We start from the raw sequence: 23245 nt of genomic DNA on the forward strand, positions 1-23245 counted from the left end.
CACTAATATGGTTATACCAAGGTAGGTATATAACTCGTGCTTTGTTCAATGACTTGATTATTTATGGTAAATTTGTGTTTTTTCTCCTGACACCTGGGGCATTTTTGGAAAATCATGACATTGGCTTTCTTCATGTTTACTGCCAGGGCCCAGTTCTGACAGTACCTCTCTACGTCCAGCTGTTGCTGTAGTCCTTGTTCAGTAGGAGAAAGTAGAACAAGGTCATCATCATAGAACAAAGACCTCACCTCTCTATGTAGGAGGGAGAGGCCAGGAGCAGCACATTGATCTAACTCAACAGCAAGTTTATTTATTTATACATTAAATAAATGCGGATTTAAATTGCCGCCCTGCCGAACGCCTCTTCTCTGGGGGAAGAAATCCATTTGGTTGTTTGTCTCCAATTTTAACAGCATGCTTTCCAAATACATTGACTTAACCAGATCATACATTTTGCCCCTTATTGGGGTATAAGGGGCAAAATGTATGAATGTGGAAGTTGTTAAAAGAGCGCTTTATGCCAGATAGAGTCAAAAGCTTTCTTAAAATCAATAAAACAAGTGAATATCTTTTTTGTTTGTTGTACATATTTGTTAATCAGTGTGAATTGTATGTAAGTGGTCGTTGGCGCTGTGTTATGGGAGGAAACGAATGTGTTCCTCAAGGAAATCTAGTATTTTTTTATTTAGAATACTACACAGACTATATGAAAAGAAGAAAATACTACTTTACCCAGACAGCTGCTGACACAGATGCCTCAGTAGTTATTATGGTCTGATTTGTCCCCGAATGAGCACCAGGACAAACTCATGACTGCAATACAATGTTAAACACCTTAAACAGTACACCCTGCATCACTGGGGTGCTACATTTCAGCATTTTGTTTTAATGCTGTCTGGACCACTGTGCTTTCTTCGGCTGAAGAGATTTTGGGTGCGTGATTAATTCTTCCCAAATAATTGGGAAATCAAGAGGGTTTTGGTTATCTTTTATTGTTTCTTCTCATATTTGGAGTTTGTCTTTTATAATACATTGATCTGAAATGATTCTACTTATTGGGATATCTTGTATAGATTTCCAAAATGTGCTCGCCAGATGTCAGCGTTTTGTATGGGTAATGTCTGTTGTTGCTTTGTGTTGAACTTGTTCCACATATCCCAGAATTTATGTTGATCAATGGCATTTTCAATATCTTCAAGTTTCATTCAGGTATCATTTTGTTTTTTGTTCCTAATTGTTCATTTATACTTATTTCAAATGTCATTGTACCTAATGAGTAAGGCTGGGTTATTCGGTTGGGGATGTTTTTCATTTGCTATTTTTCTGAGCTCTTTTCTGATGGATTTACATTTTTGATCAAACCATTTGTTAGTGTTTTGCCTTCTAACAGGCCTCTGTTTTTTTTTTACGAAGTCAGCTTTAATAGCTGCCTTATGAAATATCATATTGATATCATTGATGGCCTTGTTTACGCCATCTCTATTTGGGACATATTGGTTTTGATTATTGATATGTCCTTCATAAGATCAGGTGACTTAAGGCCTTGAGGCATTTGTCTCCACTGTCTCCACTGGGGCCCATCTAAAATCAGGATTTAATTTATACAGCTTACTGGGTTCCCTTTTTGTGTCATTCATCTGACCTTGAGAGTTTGATGAACACATTTATTTGGTTGTCTACTACACTAGATCCAAGAGCTGAGGAGTATGTGAACCTCCCTCAAGAGTTCCCCCTGAACCCACCATCTACCATGTACAGGCCTAGGGCCCGACAGCTCTCCCTGCCACTTTGGTTCATTACAGAGTCAAGGTTGTTCCGATGGGTGATTCTCGGTGTGGTGAACAGGGGGGCCTGACCAAATATATTGTTGTTGCCCTGTGGGTTGGTGACATCAGGTTCAATTGCCGTTGAGAGCTCCAGTCAGAAGCACGTTGCCCTGGGCCTGGAAATAGACAGGTTTTTTTTATTGAGAGTGTCAAAAATGTCTTCCTCAAAATAAAAGAGAATCTTAAGGGGGGATTTTAATTGCACAGAGATATATTCCCTGATTTACTACTTGCTGCTGCATAGCTCTGCTGCCGATGCTGTAAAGGGGCTTGGTGGGCAGGGACTGAGGAGGAGGGAAGTAGCCTCCTCTGGTTGGTGTGGTGGGGGGTGGGGATAATCCTGGGGTTGTTCAATTTAAAGATGTTTTTGGTACGAAAGTTTAAAAAAGAAAAAAACAATAAAGCACGAGATACAAGATATACCATATAAAATAAAAGTAGATCATGGGTATGTGTGTATATACAGTATATAACTGTGTGTGTGTGTGTGTGTGTGTGTGTGTGTGTGTGTGTGTGTGTGTGTGTGTGTGTGTGTGTGTGTGTGTGTGTGTGTGTGTGTGTATATATGTAAAATGTTTCTCTCTCGGTCTCTCTTTCAGAGTCGATTATGGAGTGTCCTCAGAATTGTCATGGAAATGGAGATTGTCTTTCGGGAATATGTCACTGTTTCCCAGGATTTCTGGGGCCTGACTGCTCTCGAGGTAAGCACACAAACACAAATGTTCTGCTCCTCATACAGTGGCAGTAATTGTTTGTCATTCATGAACACAGACATAGTCATTTGTCAAACTCTAACTAAATTAAAATCTGGGAGATTAAAAGGAACTACCAAGGTGTCTGACTTGATGAGTCTATGAAGCCCGTATGTCTGACTGCTCCATCTTACTGCCTCTGATTGGTCCAGCTTCCTGCCCGGTGCTGTGCAGTGGAAATGGCCAGTACTCCCGTGGACGCTGCCAGTGCTACAGCGGGTGGAAAGGCACTGAGTGTGACGTGCCAGCCAACCAGTGCATCGACATCCACTGTGGAGGACACGGCATCTGCATTATGGGTGCTTGCATCTGCAATACTGGTTATAAGGGCGATAATTGTGAGGAAGGTAAGACTGATTTCTTCTAAGAACAGACACATTTTTATTGTGTACCATATTGTGTTACTTGCAGTAATTGCTCCCTTGCTCCGGGACATTTTGAATCATCATTTACCATCATCGACATACTGGTGTTTGGTGAGGACATTAGCACACAATGAAATGTCAACATAAATAATTAATTTAGGGCACATTAATTGCTACCCTTGACATTTACTTAAACGGAAACAACCATGCAATTTCTTATATTTGGTTAATAATACGTAATCGGTTTCACTTGCAAAGTGCCCATTTTTTTATTGCTCTTGAGGACCTTACAGAACATCTAATGAATGCTGTGTAGTATTGGAAGGATAATTAAACTGTTTTAGTTATTATAGTGGGGTATTTCATTGAGTATTTTGGAGGACACTGGGCGTGAGTGTTCCTTATTTGGCGTCAGTGTATGCAGGAAATACAAATAAAAAAAGAAATACTTAAATAAATAAATGACTTGATGAATTAATTAATCTGTCATTAAATGTACCAAAAACAACATTAAAAATAAGTGTAATGTAGGCATTAATAAATAGTTAAACATGACATAAAATGATAGTTTTATTGAGCTCCATTATTTATTCATTGTACCTTTCTGATTTAATTTGTATTTATTTATTTGTATGCATTTTTAAATGCATGTTTTTATTTCATTTTATGTTTAATTAGTTAATCTATGTATTCATTTCTGTATTATTTTCATCATACATTTCTTTATGCATTTGTTCTTCTTTATGCCGATGAGTTGTCTGTAATTCAAAGTGTTTCAACTTTTCGCCAACATCAGAGTTCAGTCGAGAAAGACTCTTCTCCTTCATTTGCATAATGAAGCATAAAGAAATGCATAAGAAGTAATACTAAATATATTAATTTAAAAAACAAATGAATAAATAAAAAATACAAAAATAAATCAATAACTTTAAAGAAATAATTAAGTAACATTAACAACAATAGTTAAACAAATCCAGTGAACATTCTAAGAATCTAATCTGTGTTTCAGTTTATAAGTTTTTCGCCAAAATATCCCAATTTATAGGTATTTTTTGCCCATAGCAGGGTGAATACTGGTGTATAATCCTTAAAGGATTTTATCTCTACACATACCATGTACTTGTCGCAGGTAGGTAGGTTTGAAGTCATCTTCTGAAGTTTAAAAGCTTATTATCCCACTGACCTGCATGTAAGTATCAGCTGAGTTCACCCCTAAAGTGCAGCTGCTGACAGGTAGTTTGTTTAAACAGCATTACTGCTTATTTATAAATGAATTTACTCTAATCTCTCTGTCACACACACAAGTGCACACACACACACGCTTACCGTCACATAGTTGACAGGTAGTTGGCTAAGATAGGCTCCAAACTGTACTCTTTACTAATTTATTCTGAATTAATCAATACTAATCTGCTATTTGCTGGTTGGACACACACACACACACACACACACACACATACTGTACCTACACAGACAACATAAAGAGTTCCGCACTCTATTTAGCTACACACATTCACCTCATCCAAGTGTGTACAAATACAGACACAAAGGTGTGCACATGCTTTATGTATATACACACTCTTACAAATATGGAAATACATATCACAGGGGACACTAACCAGATTAGTTTCAGATTAGTTCAATCCCCAATCACACTAATCCTTTGTGAGGGAGTATAAAGGAGAGAGTGAGAGAGCCTGTTTGTGTGTGTGTGTGTGTGTGTGTGTGTGTGTGTGTGTGTGTGTGTGCGTGTGTGTGCGTGTGTGTGTGTGTGTGTGTGTGTGTGTGTGTGTGTGTGTGTGTGTGTGTGTGTGTGTGTGTGTGTGTGTGTGTGTTAATCCCATTTACGACTGCTGAATCTGCAAATTCTGTTGGTGCCCTGTAGGATTTCCATGAAAAATATCACAGTCCAATGAAAGGGTTAAGCAGCATGTGGCTCATGCATGGCATATGAAAGAGGACTGGGTTCAGGTGTGAGTCCCTGTCCTCCATCATTGGAACAATGAGCGTATTTATTTGACAGCAGTTCGGTCGTGTTGATATGTCCCCCCTGGCTCTGTCACATGTTGTAGATAGCTGTAACCCTTGTGTGATGTAGTTATTGAATCTAGTTATATATAAATGTGCCTGTTACACTTTATATTTATTGTTAATGTGTCCTCCTTAGTTAACCATATCCATGCATATTAAGCTGAAATGATTATATATTTATGGAAATACTCACACACAGCACATGTCTTGTTCTCTTTCTCGTTGTGTCTGACTGCACAACCATAGTGTTTATCCTTAAAAACTAGTGCGTTCCTGCAAGCAGTCCATAACACGGGATAATACGTAATAATATGGGACTATACAGCTGAAGAGTGTGAGCATTATTGAGGCTAGACAGTAAAACCTCACATACGCTTTGCATTATTGTTGAGAAAACGGCTTCATTTTAGAAAATAAATAAATGCCATTAATTGCCATGGGAGAGATTAAATAGAATTGTTGTAGGAGAGTACAACCCACATCGTGTAGGTACAAGGCAGTGAAGAAATGGGATTTTACAAAAGCACAGGAAGTACATGAATGAATATTCAAATTCTATTTTTTATCACTTGCATCTAAACCCCTGTGTAATCAACTGTATGTGTTTGTCCGATGAACAACCGCATGCTAGTCTTGCTGTTGTGGTATTTGACCTCATGCTCTTTGTTTAAGCTCCACTAATTATTATTTGTGCATTAACAACAGGTTCAATTACTGTTATTTATCGCCTACACAATGTTTAAGGAATTTCCAGCTCACTTTTTTTTCAACTCAAAGCGTTTCTAAAAGCAGCTCCTGTCGCTGGGCAGTTCCTGACTGATGATCAGCATGTTGAACTCTAGGCAGAAAAGCAAAACCCTCAGTCCATAGGTGACTTGGCTGGGAACCGGGGGGTCGCTGGTTCGAGTCCCTGTGTGGACCATGAATGGAGCGTGGACTGGTGGCTGGAGAGGTGCCAGTTCATCTCCTGGGCACTGCAGAGGTGCTGTTGAGCAAGGCACCGAACCCCCAACTGCTCGGGGCGCTAGTCACTGGCAGCCCCCTCGCTCTGACATCTCTCCATTAGTTGCATGTATATAGGTCCTGTCTGTGCATGTGTGTGTATTTCGGGGCTGTGTGTGTGTAAAATGAAAAAATAGAGTGAAAATTGAATTTCCCCATTTTGGGACAAATAAAGGAATTCTTCTTCTTCTTCTCCGCTCATTGAACTGAAGGCGATTAGTTACCATGCAGCGGTGTGAAAGCCCCTATAGAGCTAATGTCATCTAGCAGTGACACCAAGTTATTTTTCCAATGAATATAGTGGAGAACAGCAGGGAGAGGGACCGGAAAATAAATCAGATCATGAACAGGATATATAAAGTATTATCTTTTGTATTGTTATGTCAGGGGAAGACATTATTCTGGAAATTTTAGGGGTCTCTAAAATATTGAAAATATGCTATTTTTGCATTTCTATTGTTCTGTATCTTCATCTCATGTATATCATGCATACAATGAATAAGAATGATTCATCACTAATCACCTTACAGTATATAGAAACTGGTGTTTATGCTATCGTGCCATCACCATCGTAGAATGACGGCGCAATATCAAAAATTCACTCACCCTCCAGAGTATAGCGTACCCTGCTTTAGTTATCCATATTGTGTCATACTTTGTATAGCTAATGTATAACTGTATGGAGGTTTGATGTGGCCATTAACTCATTATTATGTATCAGATAGGATCACATAAAGTAATGCTTGCAGGTATGAATGTGTCAGGCAAGCAAGAAAGAAAAAAGTGTGTGTTCACACACTGGTTTATAATAGATTGCTGTGGGGTTTTTTTGGCATGGAAGGTGGAAAAATAGACCAGACGTTGAAATGATGTAATGATGCAATGATGCAAACCGTCCTGTGTGAACAGCCCATTTGGTCACATGGGGCCAGCAGTCAGTGTAAACCCAGTTATGCTGCTCTGTGTCTGCTTGGCTAGTTAAGTTAAATCTACCAGTGCTCGTAAACAGTAGGACTGAAGTCTCTATAGGCCTGTCACGATAACAAATTTTGCTGGGCAATAAATGATCCCAGGAATGATCGCAAGAAATGATAATATTGCCGTTTTGAGACCATTTTCTACTGATGTAATGATAATGGCGTAATAATGCAACCACAACCCTTATGAGATCAATGCATGTTTTTTTCTAAGGAATATTTAACACTAGAACTCCAAGACATTTTAAATATACAAAATAAATAAACAAAGCAAGCCTGAAGAGACGGCTCAGTGGAAACAGATGCACCGGAGTGACAACTCTTGTCCTCCAGTCTCTTTGATAGAGGGACACCAGGAAAACGGAAAAATGGGAATTATTGCGGCTGGCAAAGTTATCAAGCTCATTAAAAGTTATCATGAGATTAATTGATTTATTGCTTATTGCGACAGGCCTAAGTCTCTAGACTTTTTTTTCCATCTCAGACTTGTCTTCTCTATTAAAGTATAGTGATAATCCCATACTAAATCATCTTGGATTTAAGTGATCTTGACTACAATCCCAGTTTACAGCTTGTTCCGCTGCCCTCAAGAGGACAAAAAATGTTAAAACAGCTTGAAATTGAAGAGGTTATAAAAGAACAAAAGTTCAATATTTGTATGTTTGTACTATTTGTACAATATGTTCTGTATATTGTTAACTCCTCCTCTTCATCTCTCTGTCTCCAGTGGACTGCATCGACCCCAGTTGTTCGGCACATGGGGTGTGTATTCACGGCGAGTGTCATTGTCAGCCAGGCTGGGGCGGGGCCAGCTGTGAGATTGCCAAGGCCATGTGTCCGGACCAGTGTTCAGGTCATGGCACCTACAACGCAGAGACCAGCACTTGTACCTGCGACCAGAACTGGACCGGGCCGGACTGCTCCTTAGGTGTGTCATGTTTAATGTCCTGTGGTGTAGCAACCTATGAGTGTGTACTGTAGGTGTTATTTCCTTTTGATTCCTGCCTCATTTCTTACACAATCTATAAGAAGAATAAACTTAACTTTTATGCAATTTACAAAAGCACCAACGCACCATGCTTTACAGAGTTAATAAAGTGCTTTACAAAATCATTAAGAGAGGATACAGAAGAGCAGGATCAGCATACAATTAAATGAAAAAAGCAATCACAGAGAAGAACATAATTAAGATAACAGTGTTAGGGATGCACACCCCTAGGAACAGGCATGAAAGATGAGATACATAACTTGTAAAACAACTAGTAAGACATTAGGTAAATAAAAGAGAGTCAATTATGAAAAACCTTTACCTGTAAACATTATTCTGAGGAGTGATTTAAAAGATGAGAGGCTAGGCTAGGCTCAGTTTTACAGGCAGTGTACTCTTCTACAACTTTGCTACTCTGATGACAAAAATATGTTCACCTTTAGAAGTTAGCCACGAGTTTGAAACAGCAAGAAGAACCTTGCTTAAGGATATTACACTTGTGAGGAGGTACAAGGTCAGTCACATAGCTTGAGGCTAAACCGCATGAAAATCAGTTAGATCTCCAAATCAATTCTCAAACTAAGCAGCAGCCAATGAAGATGAACTAAAATAGAAGTATTCTGTTCTTGAGGTTACTTAGAGAGTAAGACACCCTGCAGCTGTGGTTTGTAGCTGCAAATGGGAGTCTCTTGACAGTGGAAGAAGTCAGAGTACAACAATCTGGGCGTTGTGTAAAAGTATTTGAAGATCTTTGTAGTTACATCTTTTTTAAGAACTTAACATACTAGAAAAGAAGACACAGTTGCCATTTCTACTTAGTTCAGAGTAGAAACTTTGAAACAACATCATAAAGTGTTGTGCTGTGGTATAACTACAACAAGGTCTTCAGTAATGACTAATAAGTAATAGCAAATGTGCCTTGCAGGAAAGTATAATGAATAGAAAAAATATTGAACGTTATCTGCAAAATATTCACTGTCAAACGTTTCTATAATGCAATAAATGAGGTAAATAAATAAGTAAAATTAGTTAGATTGGTTAAGGTTGCAAAAAGATTGTGGTCTTAGATGACTACTTAAAAAGTCAAGGCAACCTTGAAGCATGAGAAAGGACATATTTACTTCAAACTAAACCATATTTCTCCTTAAATACACTAGAGATTTAAATTAGAGAACAAGTTATTAATACTTGATTTTTTCTGAAATGTTATATAGAATATACAGTATAATATATAATAGAATATCCTCTTTGGCTATACCACTGCTGTACGAGTTCTCCCAGTTATTCGTGTCAATCTGCACCTGGTGACAATTGACTTCATTGTTGGACACACCCTATTTCTCTGAACGTCTCCTGGTTACTTTGCAAGATGTCAAGCTGCTCTAAGGGTCTGCTCACACTGTCCTCCCGGACCACGACCCGGACTTTAGGGTACTTGTCCCCCCTCCCTCTCCCCCCCGCGCCCCAGCCCCGTTTGTACTCACACTGCCTGGGCCTCGGCCAATGCTTCTTGCTGTCCATACGTCATCACACCGTAACACGTCACACGCATTGATCGCGTGTGTGTGGCTTTGTTTACAAATCTTTCCACAGACCGCAGAGTTTTTGTGCGTCTTGTCGACTGTTTTTGAATATTTTCATCTGACCAAATTTGCAGTAAACACTCCACCTCCGCATCACACCAACGTGAACCTTTCACCGCCATTGTTGTTGTTGTTAAATGTCCACGCATGGTCCGTCCTTCTATTTACATGTCCGAACAGGCGGACATAACGCTACTGCCGTAGGGCTCGTGCTCGTACACGTGCGCACGCTCGTGCTCGTACATGTGCAAACGGCTCCGCTAAAGCCCACCTCTTTCAAGCGGGCCGTGGACAGCCCGCTGGCCGCAGTTGAGCGCGGAGCGGGTGCACTCACATGGCTTAAAGGTACTAGACTTTAGCTGAAAAAACGGTTTTGGCCCCGGCCAGAAGGACAGTGTGATCACGCTCTAAGGTGACTGAAGCCCTGAGACAGCAGGTTGTCTAGATGAAGGCCAAAGGGATGACCCTCTCAGCCATCAGAGAGAAGTTGGGCGTTCACAGTCTGTGATTTCAAGAATATTGAAACTTTACAAGGACACAGATTCCTTTAAGTCCCTCAAAAAGGCCGGTCGTGCACGTAAAACAAGTGCACCAGAGGACAGGATTAAGAGAAGACTCTCAATGGGGAATCAGTTCAACACTGCAGCTGGAGTTGGTCTCCAGTTCAGTGCTGAACAGGACAAGGATATGTCTCTGCACACAGTGTCTCATCATTTTAGACTTTTTGGAGTGAAAGCCCACTCTGCAGTGACCAAACCTCTCATCAGCAGAAAGAATCAAAAGGCTAGACTTGCCTTTGCTGAGGAGCATGTTGTGTGGACAAAGGAGAACTGGTCCAGAGTGACTTCAGTGATGAGAGGACGTTCAGTTTATTTGGGTCTGATGGAAACATTATGTTGGGTGTAGGACTGGGGAAAGACTGAACCCAAAGTGTGTAAAGAAGTCAGTTCCATTTGGAGGAGGGAGTGTCATGGTTTGGGGATGTTTTCTGCAGCAGGAGTTAGGCCTCTTGTTCAGCTACACGGCAGGGTGAATGCAAATGTTTATGTGAACCTCCTTCAGCAACATGCAATACCTTCACTGCAACTGACTCCCAATCAGCTTCACTTTTAATGAAGACAATGCCTGCTGTCACACTGTAACACGTCAAGCAGTTCATTGAAGCTAAGAATATTTTAACAATGAAATGTCCAGCCCAGACTCCAGATCTAAACCCCATAGAGAATCTCTGGAAAATCTTTATCAACAAAGTTATGTCTAAGAAACCCACTTAATTTAAAGCTGTGGCCTCTACACGCAGCAGTACATTATTTGACAGTGCCTTCAAAAAACTGTAACAAAATTCTGGCTGTTTTCTGATCTGCCATTGCTATGTAGAAGGTTTGGATAAGATTAGGCACAAACACTACTTACGGTCAGCTTGGAAAGACTGTGGTCATGGAGCGGACTCCATTGTCACAGTTGAATGTGTTGTTGACCCGTTAATTCGCTCTGGCCTCCTTCATAAAGGGTTTTGTGGTGCTATAACAATGTCACGTTATTTTTGTCTCGGCTCCTGACAGACATGAGTCATAATTTACACATCCAGAAGAAGTCGCTTGTCAGCAGAATGTAAACATAAGGGTTTTTGGCATTTGAACATATGAGAAATGTTATTTTCTGGTTAAGACAGTCTCCTATTTCCTGGTGCTGTAGAAATGGAAGGACAGAGAGAGAGAGAGAGAGAGAGAGAGAGAGAGAGAGAGAGAGAGAGAGAGAGAGAGAGAGGGAGCTAGTGATAGTAAAGATGCAAAAAAAAGAGGTGAGATAAAAATCTGGAGGATGGCTGCTGATCACTAACAGATGGCTTGACATGAAAACAAAGACAAGAGGAAAAGATGTGTGCGAGTATGTGGCCTCACTTCTATGCGTGTTCCCTTTGGCTGTTACGCTAGTATTGTCTTGTCGAAACCATTTTTTACAGTCTATGGGTTAAATACACATCCAATTAAGTAGTGTCAGTTTGTAAAGCACACATGCACAGGCTCAAAAATGTAATAAATGACATAGACACACACAAGTACATGGACCGTTTGTTCCGGCTTGGTCTTCTTAGGATCTGTCAATAACATTCAAACACACTCAAAGCAACACACACACACACACACACACACAGATACACAGGTACATTCCTGGTAATATTGTGTGGCATATTTCACATTATGCATAATAACAGCATTGTTTATAATGTTTTTAAGTGCACTTAACCAATTTTGCTAAAGGACAATAAATGCAGAAAAAATATTTAAGTTACCATTACCATTACCGTGTGTGTATTTGCATGTTTATTCATATTTTTTCCTTTCTCCAACAGAGGTGTGTGAAGTGAACTGTGGCAGCCATGGTGTCTGTTATGGCGGTGTGTGTCGATGCGAGGAGGGCTGGACAGGAACAGTGTGTGACCAGAAGGCCTGCCACCCACTGTGCAACAAGAATGGAGTGTGTAAGGAGGGGAAGTGTGAGTGTGACCAGGGATGGACAGGGGAGCACTGCAATATTGGTGAGTTGATCCTACAAACACACATACCCAAACACACAAACTAACAAAGGAATGGGAGATTGTGACTAAGATGTTACTCAGTATGCACAACTTGAGTGCAAATGTATTATTCCACATGCAAGTATTTTACTGTTCCTTGTCTCACAAAATGTAGTGAAATGTGTAGTGATAGCATTGGCCGGCCGATATTACCAGCCGATATTTACGTTTTTTAAGTGTATCGGTATCGGCCGATGCAGGCTGCTGCGTTTGCCGATGTTTTTTTTCCATCATTATTTACAGACAGTCGTCCAAAGGCAGCTCTGTGTTGCTGAAGACGCCTTGGAGACTTGAAACATTTGTTATCATCATCATCATCATCATCATCAATGTCATTTCTATGATGTAAATTGAGGGAGCAAAAGTATTGTTCTGACAGACCAAAACACTGAAGAACAGCTGTTGCTTAGTGTTAATTGATGATCACTCTCCTTATTTTGCTTGGTATCTATCTACAGTAGCCACAATGGGATTGTGTTTTTAAGTAAGTAGCCACGGCAAGTGAAAAAGCCCATCCTGTTGTGTTTTAATAGTTAAACAGTGAAACAGATGAGTAGTAGGGCCTTTGTGGCAGCTTCAGCTCACCGCTGAATCCTTCACTTGTTGTCAGACAGACAGACAGCTAGAGTGTTGCTGGGAAAGAGTTGCAAATAGGCTCCAGTTATTGTCAGACACACACACACACACACACAGAGCATAACAACAGTGAGATGAGGTGAAATTTAGAGCGCTTGCGTGTTTAGAGGGCTTGTATGGCTGGGGAGAGGTTTGGCTCTCTTCTCTTCTTCTAATCATCATATTACATCTCATGGTAGTCTGCTGGAAACTGTGACCTCACTACAGGATAGTTCCCATGTTCATTAACTGGCAGTTTTTATATTTCAGCATGGAAATATCCCAGTTTACATAACGTCTTGTGATTTTTCCTAAAGTCAGTGCATTCCTGTGTTTAACAAGAAAATAATATTAACTAAATACTCACTGGAGTCAGCCTGATTTGGGACCCTGAAAATCCTCTCCCATCTCAGATGAATAAGATGAAGAATAAGACATATATTCTCTTTTTCTGTCCGTCTTTCCCTTTCTCTGTTTGACTGAATCTCTTTGTGTCTAATTTAATTTCTGCCTCTCTCCTTTCTTCACTCACTTGTGCTCAGTTGCCCTCACTGACGGTGATACTGGAGGTTTTTTATTAACTATTCCACTGCCTGGTTTCTGGACTAAATGCGTTCTCTTTATCTATCTGTTTTCTTCCTTTCTTTTTTCCTTCTCTCTTAAAGCTCACAATCCGGACATTAGAGTAAAAGGTACTGTGCTCTTTTCTCTTCTCGTCCTCATCACTAGCTTTTTCTCATCCTCCCTTCTTTCTTTGCTCTTCTCTTTATGTACTGTGGAGCTATGGCTGCTTCAGTGGTTATTTTATTTACATATTTTCAATTTCAGACATTTTTTTTACATATGGGATATCTTAAGTATGATATAATTTTTTTTCCTCTCACCCCCTCTATCATTTTGCAAGCTCTGATAACATGCACTGTCACTGTTGCTTTGAACATTTCAGGATTTTAATATTGTCCTTAGCCAAATGCACACAAATCAAATCTATTTATTTCTATTGCCTATTAGGTTGCATGCTTAAGGCTCATTTCTGCTCTACATTAGATACGCATACGGATATGGACGAAACCTTCTGTCTGTACTCTGCGTACATTTCGTCCGTATTTCTGTCTGTACACTGCAAGTTTACAGATGCGTACCGATATGGACCAAATGTTGCAGTACCACCAGAAATCGTGGGGGCAGTGGTGGGCATTGCAAGCAAAAAGTGCCGCGGAGTGAGTGAGCAAGTCATCAGCAAGCCCCGACGGAAATCCTGAGATACTGAAAGTGACGTTGGTCGTCAGTTTCTGTCGTCTGTCAAACCAGTGTCTGGAATTCTCTGTCCACACTCTGGGATGTCTTTAGTGTCTCACAGACCACCGCCATCTACAACGCTGCCCGCCATTTTGCCTCCTTCTCAACAGACGCAGGATTGTTATCTCCTTCATCGTCACCATGGTTTTTTTGGAGTTACTTTTTTAATCTGAACGACGCACTCTAGTTTTGGTCAACGTCCATTCCAATGTAAAGGACGCATGAAAGCAAAAAGTTGGTGACCATTAGAACGTTTCGAACGTACGTCTCTATTTATGCATAAAATGGGAGCATGAATGAGCCTTTTCGATGATTTCCGATGAAATAGAATTAAAACCTGGAAAGTATTTATTATTTTACTTTACAGCTTGTTTTGAATGACTCTCTCAGAACTAGCTTCATTTTTTTAGTTTTTCAAAGCTGGGACCCCTTCAAAATTTCATCTCAAGGGCTTTATCCTGATACAATACTATTCAATTAACACTCTGTATTTGTCATCAATTTGAATGTCCTGACCATATTAGCAGTAAATTGTTCTTTTCCATTAAAAGTAACAAAGAAATGAGTTAGAGTCAAAATTGGAGGGAGTCCCTAAAGTAATACAATATGCTATTATATACAATATAATGGCTGTAGCCACCATGACGTCACTCATTGGTTTGTGGACTACTGTTCTGAAGCCAGGAGTTTGACATTTGGCTGTCACCATTTTGGTATTTTGAAACCAGAAGTGCGGATCTGTAGAAGGACCACTTCACAAGTTACATTTCAATACCACTGTGCTGAGCTAAATGCTAAAGAGGGCAGATGAGAAGGGACCTCATCTTAATGTACAGCAGTAACAGAGAGCTAGTTGAAAATCAGGAGCTATCCTTAAGTTACCAGCCAATGCTAGTGCACGCTAGCTAGCTTGGTTAGCAAGATGCAACCATAAAACGGTGATCAAGATATTTTCTGCAGCCAAAATGTAACAATCAACTCTCTGAACCCTGAAGTGAAAAACACTGTGAGAGGGTCAAAAAACACATCAAAACAAGTTAACGGCTATTTTAATCTACACAGTGCCATGTATCAGAAATACTTTAATAATAATACCAGGGGGAAATTATTTTGCATTATTTATTTATGTATTACTAAGTCGCTTTCCTAATTGACAGGTCGCTGTATAGCCCTGCTTTAAAGCCTACACTGCTTCATGGTCTGTTTTACTCTGAATGGGACCATAATTTAGACCATTTCGCATTGGCTTCATTTTTCAGGCTACAATCGAATTCCAGGGAAGTTGGGACGTTGTGTAAAATGTAAATAAAAACAGTATACAATTATTTGCTAATCCTTTTCAACTTTGAATACACAATGCCCGAACTTCGTTGGAATTGAGTTACTACAACCATGTTATGTTTTAACAGTCCATGCCACCAACATTAGAATTCTGACATTCACATCATTTTATAAATTGGTTGGCTTATATTTGAAGGTTTCTGTTAGTGTCACTGTAGTGATCGTTAAATAGGGTAGTGATCTAATTTCCTGTTTGTTTAACCTGGATCACAAAAAGCGAAAATTTAGCATTAAACAGAATGGGTACCAAAAACAACCTTGAGAAAAAAAATGCCTTCCAAAAACATATTGAAGTGGTATTGTTCCATTTATTACCTTAGATACCATGCGTTAATATTTGACATCCTTAGTACTTATTTTGACTTTTAGAACAGAAGCTCAGTACAAGCAAAGCCAAACAGAATATAATATTAAAAGTTTCTAATGAAATCCTGGTTCTGCTTTAGGCTAAGTTTTCCTGTAAGCTGTTTCCTTTCTTGTCTCTGTCTTTATGCAGAGGCACAGTCCTACGTGTGTGAATGGGTTTAAGCGACCATAATCTGACTCATAGTCGTCTTTTACGCTAAAAATGTCAGTCATATGTAACTTTGTAAAATTACAAGTATTTATGCAATTGCAAGACAAATGTCCATTGCACTGTGGCAGTATTAAATCAATTTAGCTGAGTTTAAGCCTTTTTTGTGTAACATAAGGAGCTCAACTATAATTGGGCAGTGAAAAGAAAAATCGATATTTTGGATAAGAAGGTGATTTTCCTGGCATCAGGAGCTGAATAAAGTCGCAGTCATATTAGTTGGTCAAGGTTCTTTTTAGCTGTTATTGTTAAAAAGACTATTTTTTCTTTTCTGCATCCTACCAATAAGTGGTATATTTTGGATAGAGTGACTAACATTTATGCCATAAGTGTCTGACATGCTGACATGTTTGTCTGCTGTTGAGGCACGGAACACAGTTTTGTGAAAGTGGACCTTAAGCTTAGGTTAAACCACCAAGCAGCAACCTGAGTATAATGACCAATATAACATCAACCAATGTTTTTTTGTTTCCGAGCTGTTTTATGTCATGATGAATGATGATGAAACTATATTTAAGATAAACACTTGGTTAATGTCAGGGAAAGATTGTGGTTAAGGTTAAAAAAAAGCAAACAGTTATTGGCCTGTAAGAGGAAGTGAAGTCTGTCTCCTGCATAAAGATCAGGAGCCCTGCACAACCCTTCCACTACCTAACTCTAAGGTCTAAATGTTGTTTCAAGGTGTTCTCTACACTATAAACGTTTATAACTAATGGATTTGTATTTATTAATTGGCCGAAATAGTCCATTTAAGTGTATTATGGTAAGTCTCAAAAATACTAGAACTAGACCAAATCTTTGAAGTGTAGAATATAGATACCCCATTGTTGCTAAAACAGCCACATTTCAGTGTTCAATCCTGACTTTTAGGATGACTTCTAATGTGGCTTTAAATGTAAAATGCTAGTTAAATTCCTACGTCTTTAAACTCCACAACCTCATTGGGATACATTGCTGCTTGATCCTGTCTCTACTAACCACTTTCCAATATACATATGTATTATTACCACAGTTTGGATGTAGGGCAGGGCAATAATCTGGTTATGAGGATTTTTCATCTTTCACTTGAATCATATCATAATGAAATCATATACTGTAGTTAGATATCATGATACACAATTATGTCATTTAAATTGGTAATAACTAGCACATAATAACTCAAACCTCTCCAACAGTCTGATGTGAGGTATTATAAGTTTATATTTTAAGCATTTTCAATAAAATGTGAAAATACTCAATCTTTTGCTTTTGTTAGGTATTGAATTCATAGAGGAGCGCACAGAAATAGGCTTTATAGCGGGTTATTTCATGAAGACTATCTATTTATGGAATTACCAGAGAACATGCTGTATTGTGATAGATTGTGTATCAGTATTAAGATATGTAATGATCTATGTTGGGATGGAACATTTTGGGCATCGTCCATCTCTATTCTAATACATACATTGAAGGAACTGAAGGGATTACATTTCACTAGAATTGTATTTATATGATTTTACATGACTGACTGATTGATTAGTTCATTGATTTATTGATTGAACAATAGGCCTATATCAGTAAAACTATTTCCTACTTTTCTCTAACTTCTATTGGACAGGAACTATATTATTTTAATCCCAGATGCTTTTGTATTCACTGAAAGATTACAATCCTTGATTTAAGGGGAAAAGTTTTATTTTCAAATCTATCTCTGATTGAATTTTGAAACTTTTTAAATGTTTTGTCAGCTGCCTTTTGTCCTTCTTCCCTCTTGTGTGATTTAGATGTGAATGAAGACAGATTTGAATGATGGTTTTGACTCTTTTGAGGTTCTACTGCTTTGTACCCCTATGTTATTGCACTCCTGTGATCCCAGCTCTCTCTTCCTCTCCTCCTTTTCCTTTGGCTGCCATTTTCATCTGTCCATCACAGAGTAAATATTTGGCAGTGCTGCTTTTGTTTCAATTTACTTTTTTTCCCTAATTTTCCTCCCTCTCTCCCTCGTGCCCTCTCCTATTCTCAGGATATAAAGGTAATTCATGCCAAAGACTTAATAAAGGCCTTACTCTCCCAAAATACAACCACTTCACACTCTGCTTTGTTAACTTAAACTTCCTTTGATACTGATTTATTCCATCCCATTTGATTTTTCCTGCCTTTTCCTTATTTTCTTGCGTTCTGTCTTTAAGTCTTTCTAAACGCTCGGTGTATGTGTTTTTGTTCTGTCTTATTGTTATATTTCTGTTGTTATTTCTGGAGTTTCTCGTTTATTTCTGTCACATCATGATTGTCCCTGTCTCTGATTTTCAAACACAAAACACAGACTGTACAGATGAAGATGCACGCAACCACATACTCACAAAAACCCACACCAGCAGACACCAGCCAAGGTGTTTGACTCCTGTTTTGTCTTGCATCCACAAGCCTGATATATATATGTATGTGTGAATTTAGCCAGCTGCTGGTCCTCTGTCTTCTCTCTCCCTTTCTATTTTCCTCTCCCTTTCCTCTCCTTACCACCTCACCCTCCACCTTTACCACCTCACTTTTTTTCTGTCTGTCAAGCTGGGCTTTGCTTGGTTCTGATACTCACCGTTTATTAATCTGACTGCCAGCCTCACTGTCTTTTCTGTGATCGAGGAATGACAAACAGAGGCATAAAGTATAGCCTTTGGAGGCATGCAGTTCACACCACCCTGTCCTCCCTATACTTTGTGCACTGTGTATCTGTTTACCTGTTGTGTTTTCACATGGATTTTAACCTGTGATTTTGTGTTTTTTCACTGACAACATGAACAAGAACAATTGCTTCCTTTTGAGGAGTAGTTGCAGTCTTGCAGCTTGCCGGGTGTTAAATTTCCCTCAGATTTGGTTAGATTTAACTTGGACAGACACATTTTAATATCCTCAGAACGTTCTGCTTTCAACTTTGATTTGATTTTGGTTTTGTTTGTTTGAATGCGCTGTTTTTTATACTCATATTATGCAACAATAACATCTTCTTTCTTTGTTTGCAGATGAGAAAAAATATTGTTTTGAGTTATTTTTCGATTGAAGCCAAGCAGCACACAGTAGCCATTTTGGCCGTAGGCAATCTTAGTGGTTCATGTGAAACTACAACGTCAGTGCATTTCACCAAAGGCTGACTGTCTGTCTGTCTGTGTCCCTCACATGTGGGTTAATGTATTGATCTGTCTTATTTGTCTATCAATCTGTCTTTCAGTCTGTCAGTCTATTTGTTGGAGAAAGGGTCATCACACAGGGCCACATGCCTTTATGCACATCAGGATTGAACCAATATGGGTCTTTGATGTCTTTTTGAAGGTATTTCTTGGACTGAAGCTAGCATTTTCTGCTGACATGCAATATGTTTGAATTTTAAGAAAAAAAACATCTCATGCCAAAAACAAGTATTGAGTATTTCCATGGGAACTCTCATGAGTAAAGCTTCTGAAACAGCATTCAGTCCTTTAGACTGGGACAGTGAAATGTCTATAATAATGTGTACTGAGCTGTTGTCTGAATTTAGGGTTGCACAATTTCAGGAATATTCAAAGTTGGAAAATTTCTATACGAATTACTGGAAATATATGGTAATAAATAGGAAAGTTGGGGGTACATTTAGCATACAGAGACACATTTTGATTAGTATTTACTTCTACAGAATCTGCAATTTAATTACTGTTAATTCCATTAATTAATTCACATATATTCCAATTAATTCCAATGCAAATTTACCAACTCTTTTACAAAAGATATAGGGAAGAATTCCCCAAATTCTCGAGTTTAACTTACCTTCTAAAATGTCCACCCTTTCAGATCAGATTTTTTGTTAACAGCTGACATAAGCTTAGGCACCACAACTATTAAATGAACATGATTGACTGCGATTTTTCCGTTTAAAATGTGTGTTCTTTTCATATAAAATACCAAAACAAACACTTCAACACACCACTTCCAACCAACCACCATAAGCCAATTGTGATGCTTTTGCGCCATTTTTGAGGAGCTGTCATGCCCCCTGCAGCAGCAGAGTGTGAGCAACTTTCATGAATGTTGCTCACACTCTGAGCTTCTCAAGCTTCTGCTTCTCAAACGTCTCTGCTGAAGTCCAGAGAAGATTAATATACGAGAGAGCAGATGGACAAGACAGAAATGGCAAAGACCTTGTCCCCTTTGGGAACAATTACTCTTATTGTAATTGTTTCATGCAAAAATTTGTACATAAGCAGGAATGTACTACCACACGGAAGTGAAAGCAGACTATGCATATAGCTGCACTGCTACAGTTTCACGAATGAACTGGACAGATGCAGGTATTGGTTGATGATGAGGAAAATGAACTGAATGTGTTTCACTGGTGTGAAGGCTGTGCTATGCTCTCAAACTAGTCAAATTTAGATATTTGCAGAAAAATAAAGACTGGCGGATTTGAGGCCTGAAATATAAGCTATTCTCAGAGATGTGTTTAGACAACAAGCGAAGTGGAGTTTTTCCCTGCATCATTTATTCACCCCAAACAGTCATCGTACCTCTCTTCAGATGTTAGCTATTAGACGGACTCATGGATGTGTGTTTGTGTTCAGTAATTTTCCTCCACTTTCCTCTCAAATCTATACGTTTATGAGATTCATAAAAGCCCCAGGATTTGTGTGAATTTTTCATTCATGCTGAAGCATTTTAAAGTTGTGCAGAAATGTCAGCTCGCATCGCCGTAGGTAATATGCATCCAATACCTTCTTTCCATTGACTTTATATGCAGTCGCGCCACTTGTAAAATTCTATTTGTGTCAGTAAGAGATACACAGTAAAAACTGTTTCCATGGTAACAATCGATGACACACACTAGGTTTTGTTTCTGTTTTCAAAATAGATGTATTCCTTGGGGTAATACACAAAGAATGTTTTGCATATGCTCGCAAATTCTTCCCAGAGTTCCCATAACAGAGCTGCCTGAAGTAATGCCCCATGTTTTTCAGCGGCATTTTATCAGTGCTTTGTCCCACATGTGTCTAATGCAACAGATGACTTCAGCTGTAATCAGTAGGCCTTCAGTTGTAAACATGCCATATAACAGCTCACACCTCTTACACATAATTGCAATCTCAATTTTGCACTTCATTTTCTTCCAACTTACGTGCATAAAAGTTATGTATTAGACTTTGAGCCCTGTTGAAATGCTTTTAGTGCATGTCAGTACGGTGCAGCTGCTGTGCTGCTTACACAACATTGCAGACCAAATGAACCCTACTTTTTTACATCTAAGCCATAGCCAAAGTGTGTCTTTGTATAGACTACGTACTGGGAATAGTGAAGGAAAAATGTTCACTTTCCCATTGTATAAAACCAACAATGAACCTTGCCACGTGCCTTCAGGGGCTGCCAGCCCACCCAGGGCTGTGTCTTCATGGTCCCATGGTGGTCTCAGTGCTGTTTCAGAGGCTTCTTCCAAGTTTAGAGGGAAACACTGAATATGTTGCATTTTTGCCATGAAAATGGTATGATGTGAAACATATTGATTTTTCTCATTTTTCAGAGCTCCAGTACAAAACTATCATCATCTACCTTCAAAAATGTATATTGGTTGAAGCCTAGTTCACACCCTGATGGTCAGCCATGACTCAATCCCACTCATTCACACTGCTCTAACTTCTCTAACGCTTTGTTTGTCCCCTGTGCCCAGAGGGTTGTCCAGGTCTCTGCAACAACAACGGGCGATGCACTCTGGAGGCCAGCGGCTGGCACTGCATCTGCCAATCAGGATGGAGAGGGTCCGGGTGTCACGTAGCCATGGAAACACTCTGTGCCGATGGCAAGGACAATGAAGGAGGTAAATTTGTGTGTGCATATACATGGTTGAATGGATGAGCTATATTTGTGTGATGGATGGATGAACAAGGGGATAAAACAATTAAAACATTTTTTAAATTAGCAAGATGTTAGCAGTTAGCATCAGGGTGTAAAACCAATGCCATGCTGTTGGAAGAGGTCTACAGTTAGTGTGAAAGTATCAATTTAGTTATCAGCTTCAACAAGCCTCCACCAAAAGGGCTCAACTGTTGACTACATGAAAGCAATGACAACCTGCAGAGAGCTGCTCTGTTTAAACACAAGTTTCAAAGCATGTACGACGGAGACGAGTTTGACGTCATGTTCAACATCTACAATTTACAGAGCTACTTCCTGCGCACAGACTTAATCCTTTTCATTTCTTTTTTTTTTAAATTTGTTTTAAATGAAAAGATAATAATCAAAGAAACAGAGAGAAAAGGGGTAATGAAAATAGTTGATTATGTCAAATATCAGTTTTTAAAATATAGCTGACTGTACTCACACATACACACAACTATTTATTACAACCCTGTACATGTCAGATGTGTTCCCCTTTGCACATGCAAATAGCTTGGTTCGATAACTTTCACGTCCAGTCTTAGCACAACTTCAGTGGCTGAGTGATCCCGCAGCTAAAGGGGCTCTACTGTTGAATACATAAAAGCAATTAAAAGGCTGAATCAAAATGATGAACTGGCTGCTCTGCCACCTGCAGAGAGCTGCAGGTTAATGTGTAGTGTAGCCTGCAGCTGCTGAACGAATGCACAACATGTAGTATCAACCTCAGTCCTGTAGCAGAGTGGAACACCAATCAGGATTGGCTCCTCAATGTGTAGTAAATGAGCTATAGTGTTGTTTGAATTAGAAGCTGTAGATAAAGGGATGGGAGTTTCAAACAGGAAACATGAATAAAACACTGCCATCATGAATCCTAGAGGAAATACTGAAACCTTGGAAGTAAAATTATTTATTAACAGCACAAAACATAAGCTATCAGCACTTTCACCCTATAAATAATTCTCTGAGATACAGTGTCTATTGCTGCTATATGTAGACAGTCAAAAAACAGAGCCCAGGACAAGGTTTGATGAGAGCAGTGTGGTAATTGCCAAGGTAGAAAGGAAAGAACATGAGAAAGAAAAGAAAACAAGTCAGTGTGTGTGTGTGTGTGTGTGTGTGTGTGTGTGTGTGTGCGTGCGTGCGTGCGTGCGTGCGTGCGTGCGTGCGTGCGTGCGTGCGTGCGTGCGTGCGTGCGTGCGTGCGTGCGTGCGTGTGTTTGTGTAATGCTAGTCCCTGGTGCCTGTTCACCAGATGTACAACTGGCTTTTATAAACTAACAGAGACAAATGGCTGCCTATATTTTATTACCTTCCATACCTCCATCTATCCTTCCATCTCCCCATCTGTCGCTGCTCCCTGTTCTTCACATATCCCTCGCTTTCTAATCACGCTTTTTTTCATCATTCCATCCCTGCTTCTCCTCATGGCGGCCCTCATTCCTTT

General features: G+C 39.4%; 1 protein-coding gene across 1 annotated transcript in view; it reads left to right on the forward strand.

Moving 5' to 3' along the window:
• Positions 1-23245, forward strand: part of tenm3 (teneurin transmembrane protein 3) — a 261242-nt gene that overhangs the window by 154505 nt on the left and 83492 nt on the right. The window contains exons 10-14 of the mRNA XM_083929171.1: positions 2426-2527; positions 2731-2925; positions 7681-7881; positions 11878-12063; positions 21594-21740. Of these exons, the coding sequence (XP_083785297.1) occupies positions 2426-2527; positions 2731-2925; positions 7681-7881; positions 11878-12063; positions 21594-21740 (831 nt within the window). The remainder of the gene's footprint in view (positions 1-2425; positions 2528-2730; positions 2926-7680; positions 7882-11877; positions 12064-21593; positions 21741-23245) is intronic.

This window comes from Echiichthys vipera, assembly GCF_963691815.1.
Source record: "Echiichthys vipera genome assembly, chromosome: 2".
NCBI lineage: Eukaryota > Metazoa > Chordata > Actinopteri > Perciformes > Trachinidae > Echiichthys > Echiichthys vipera.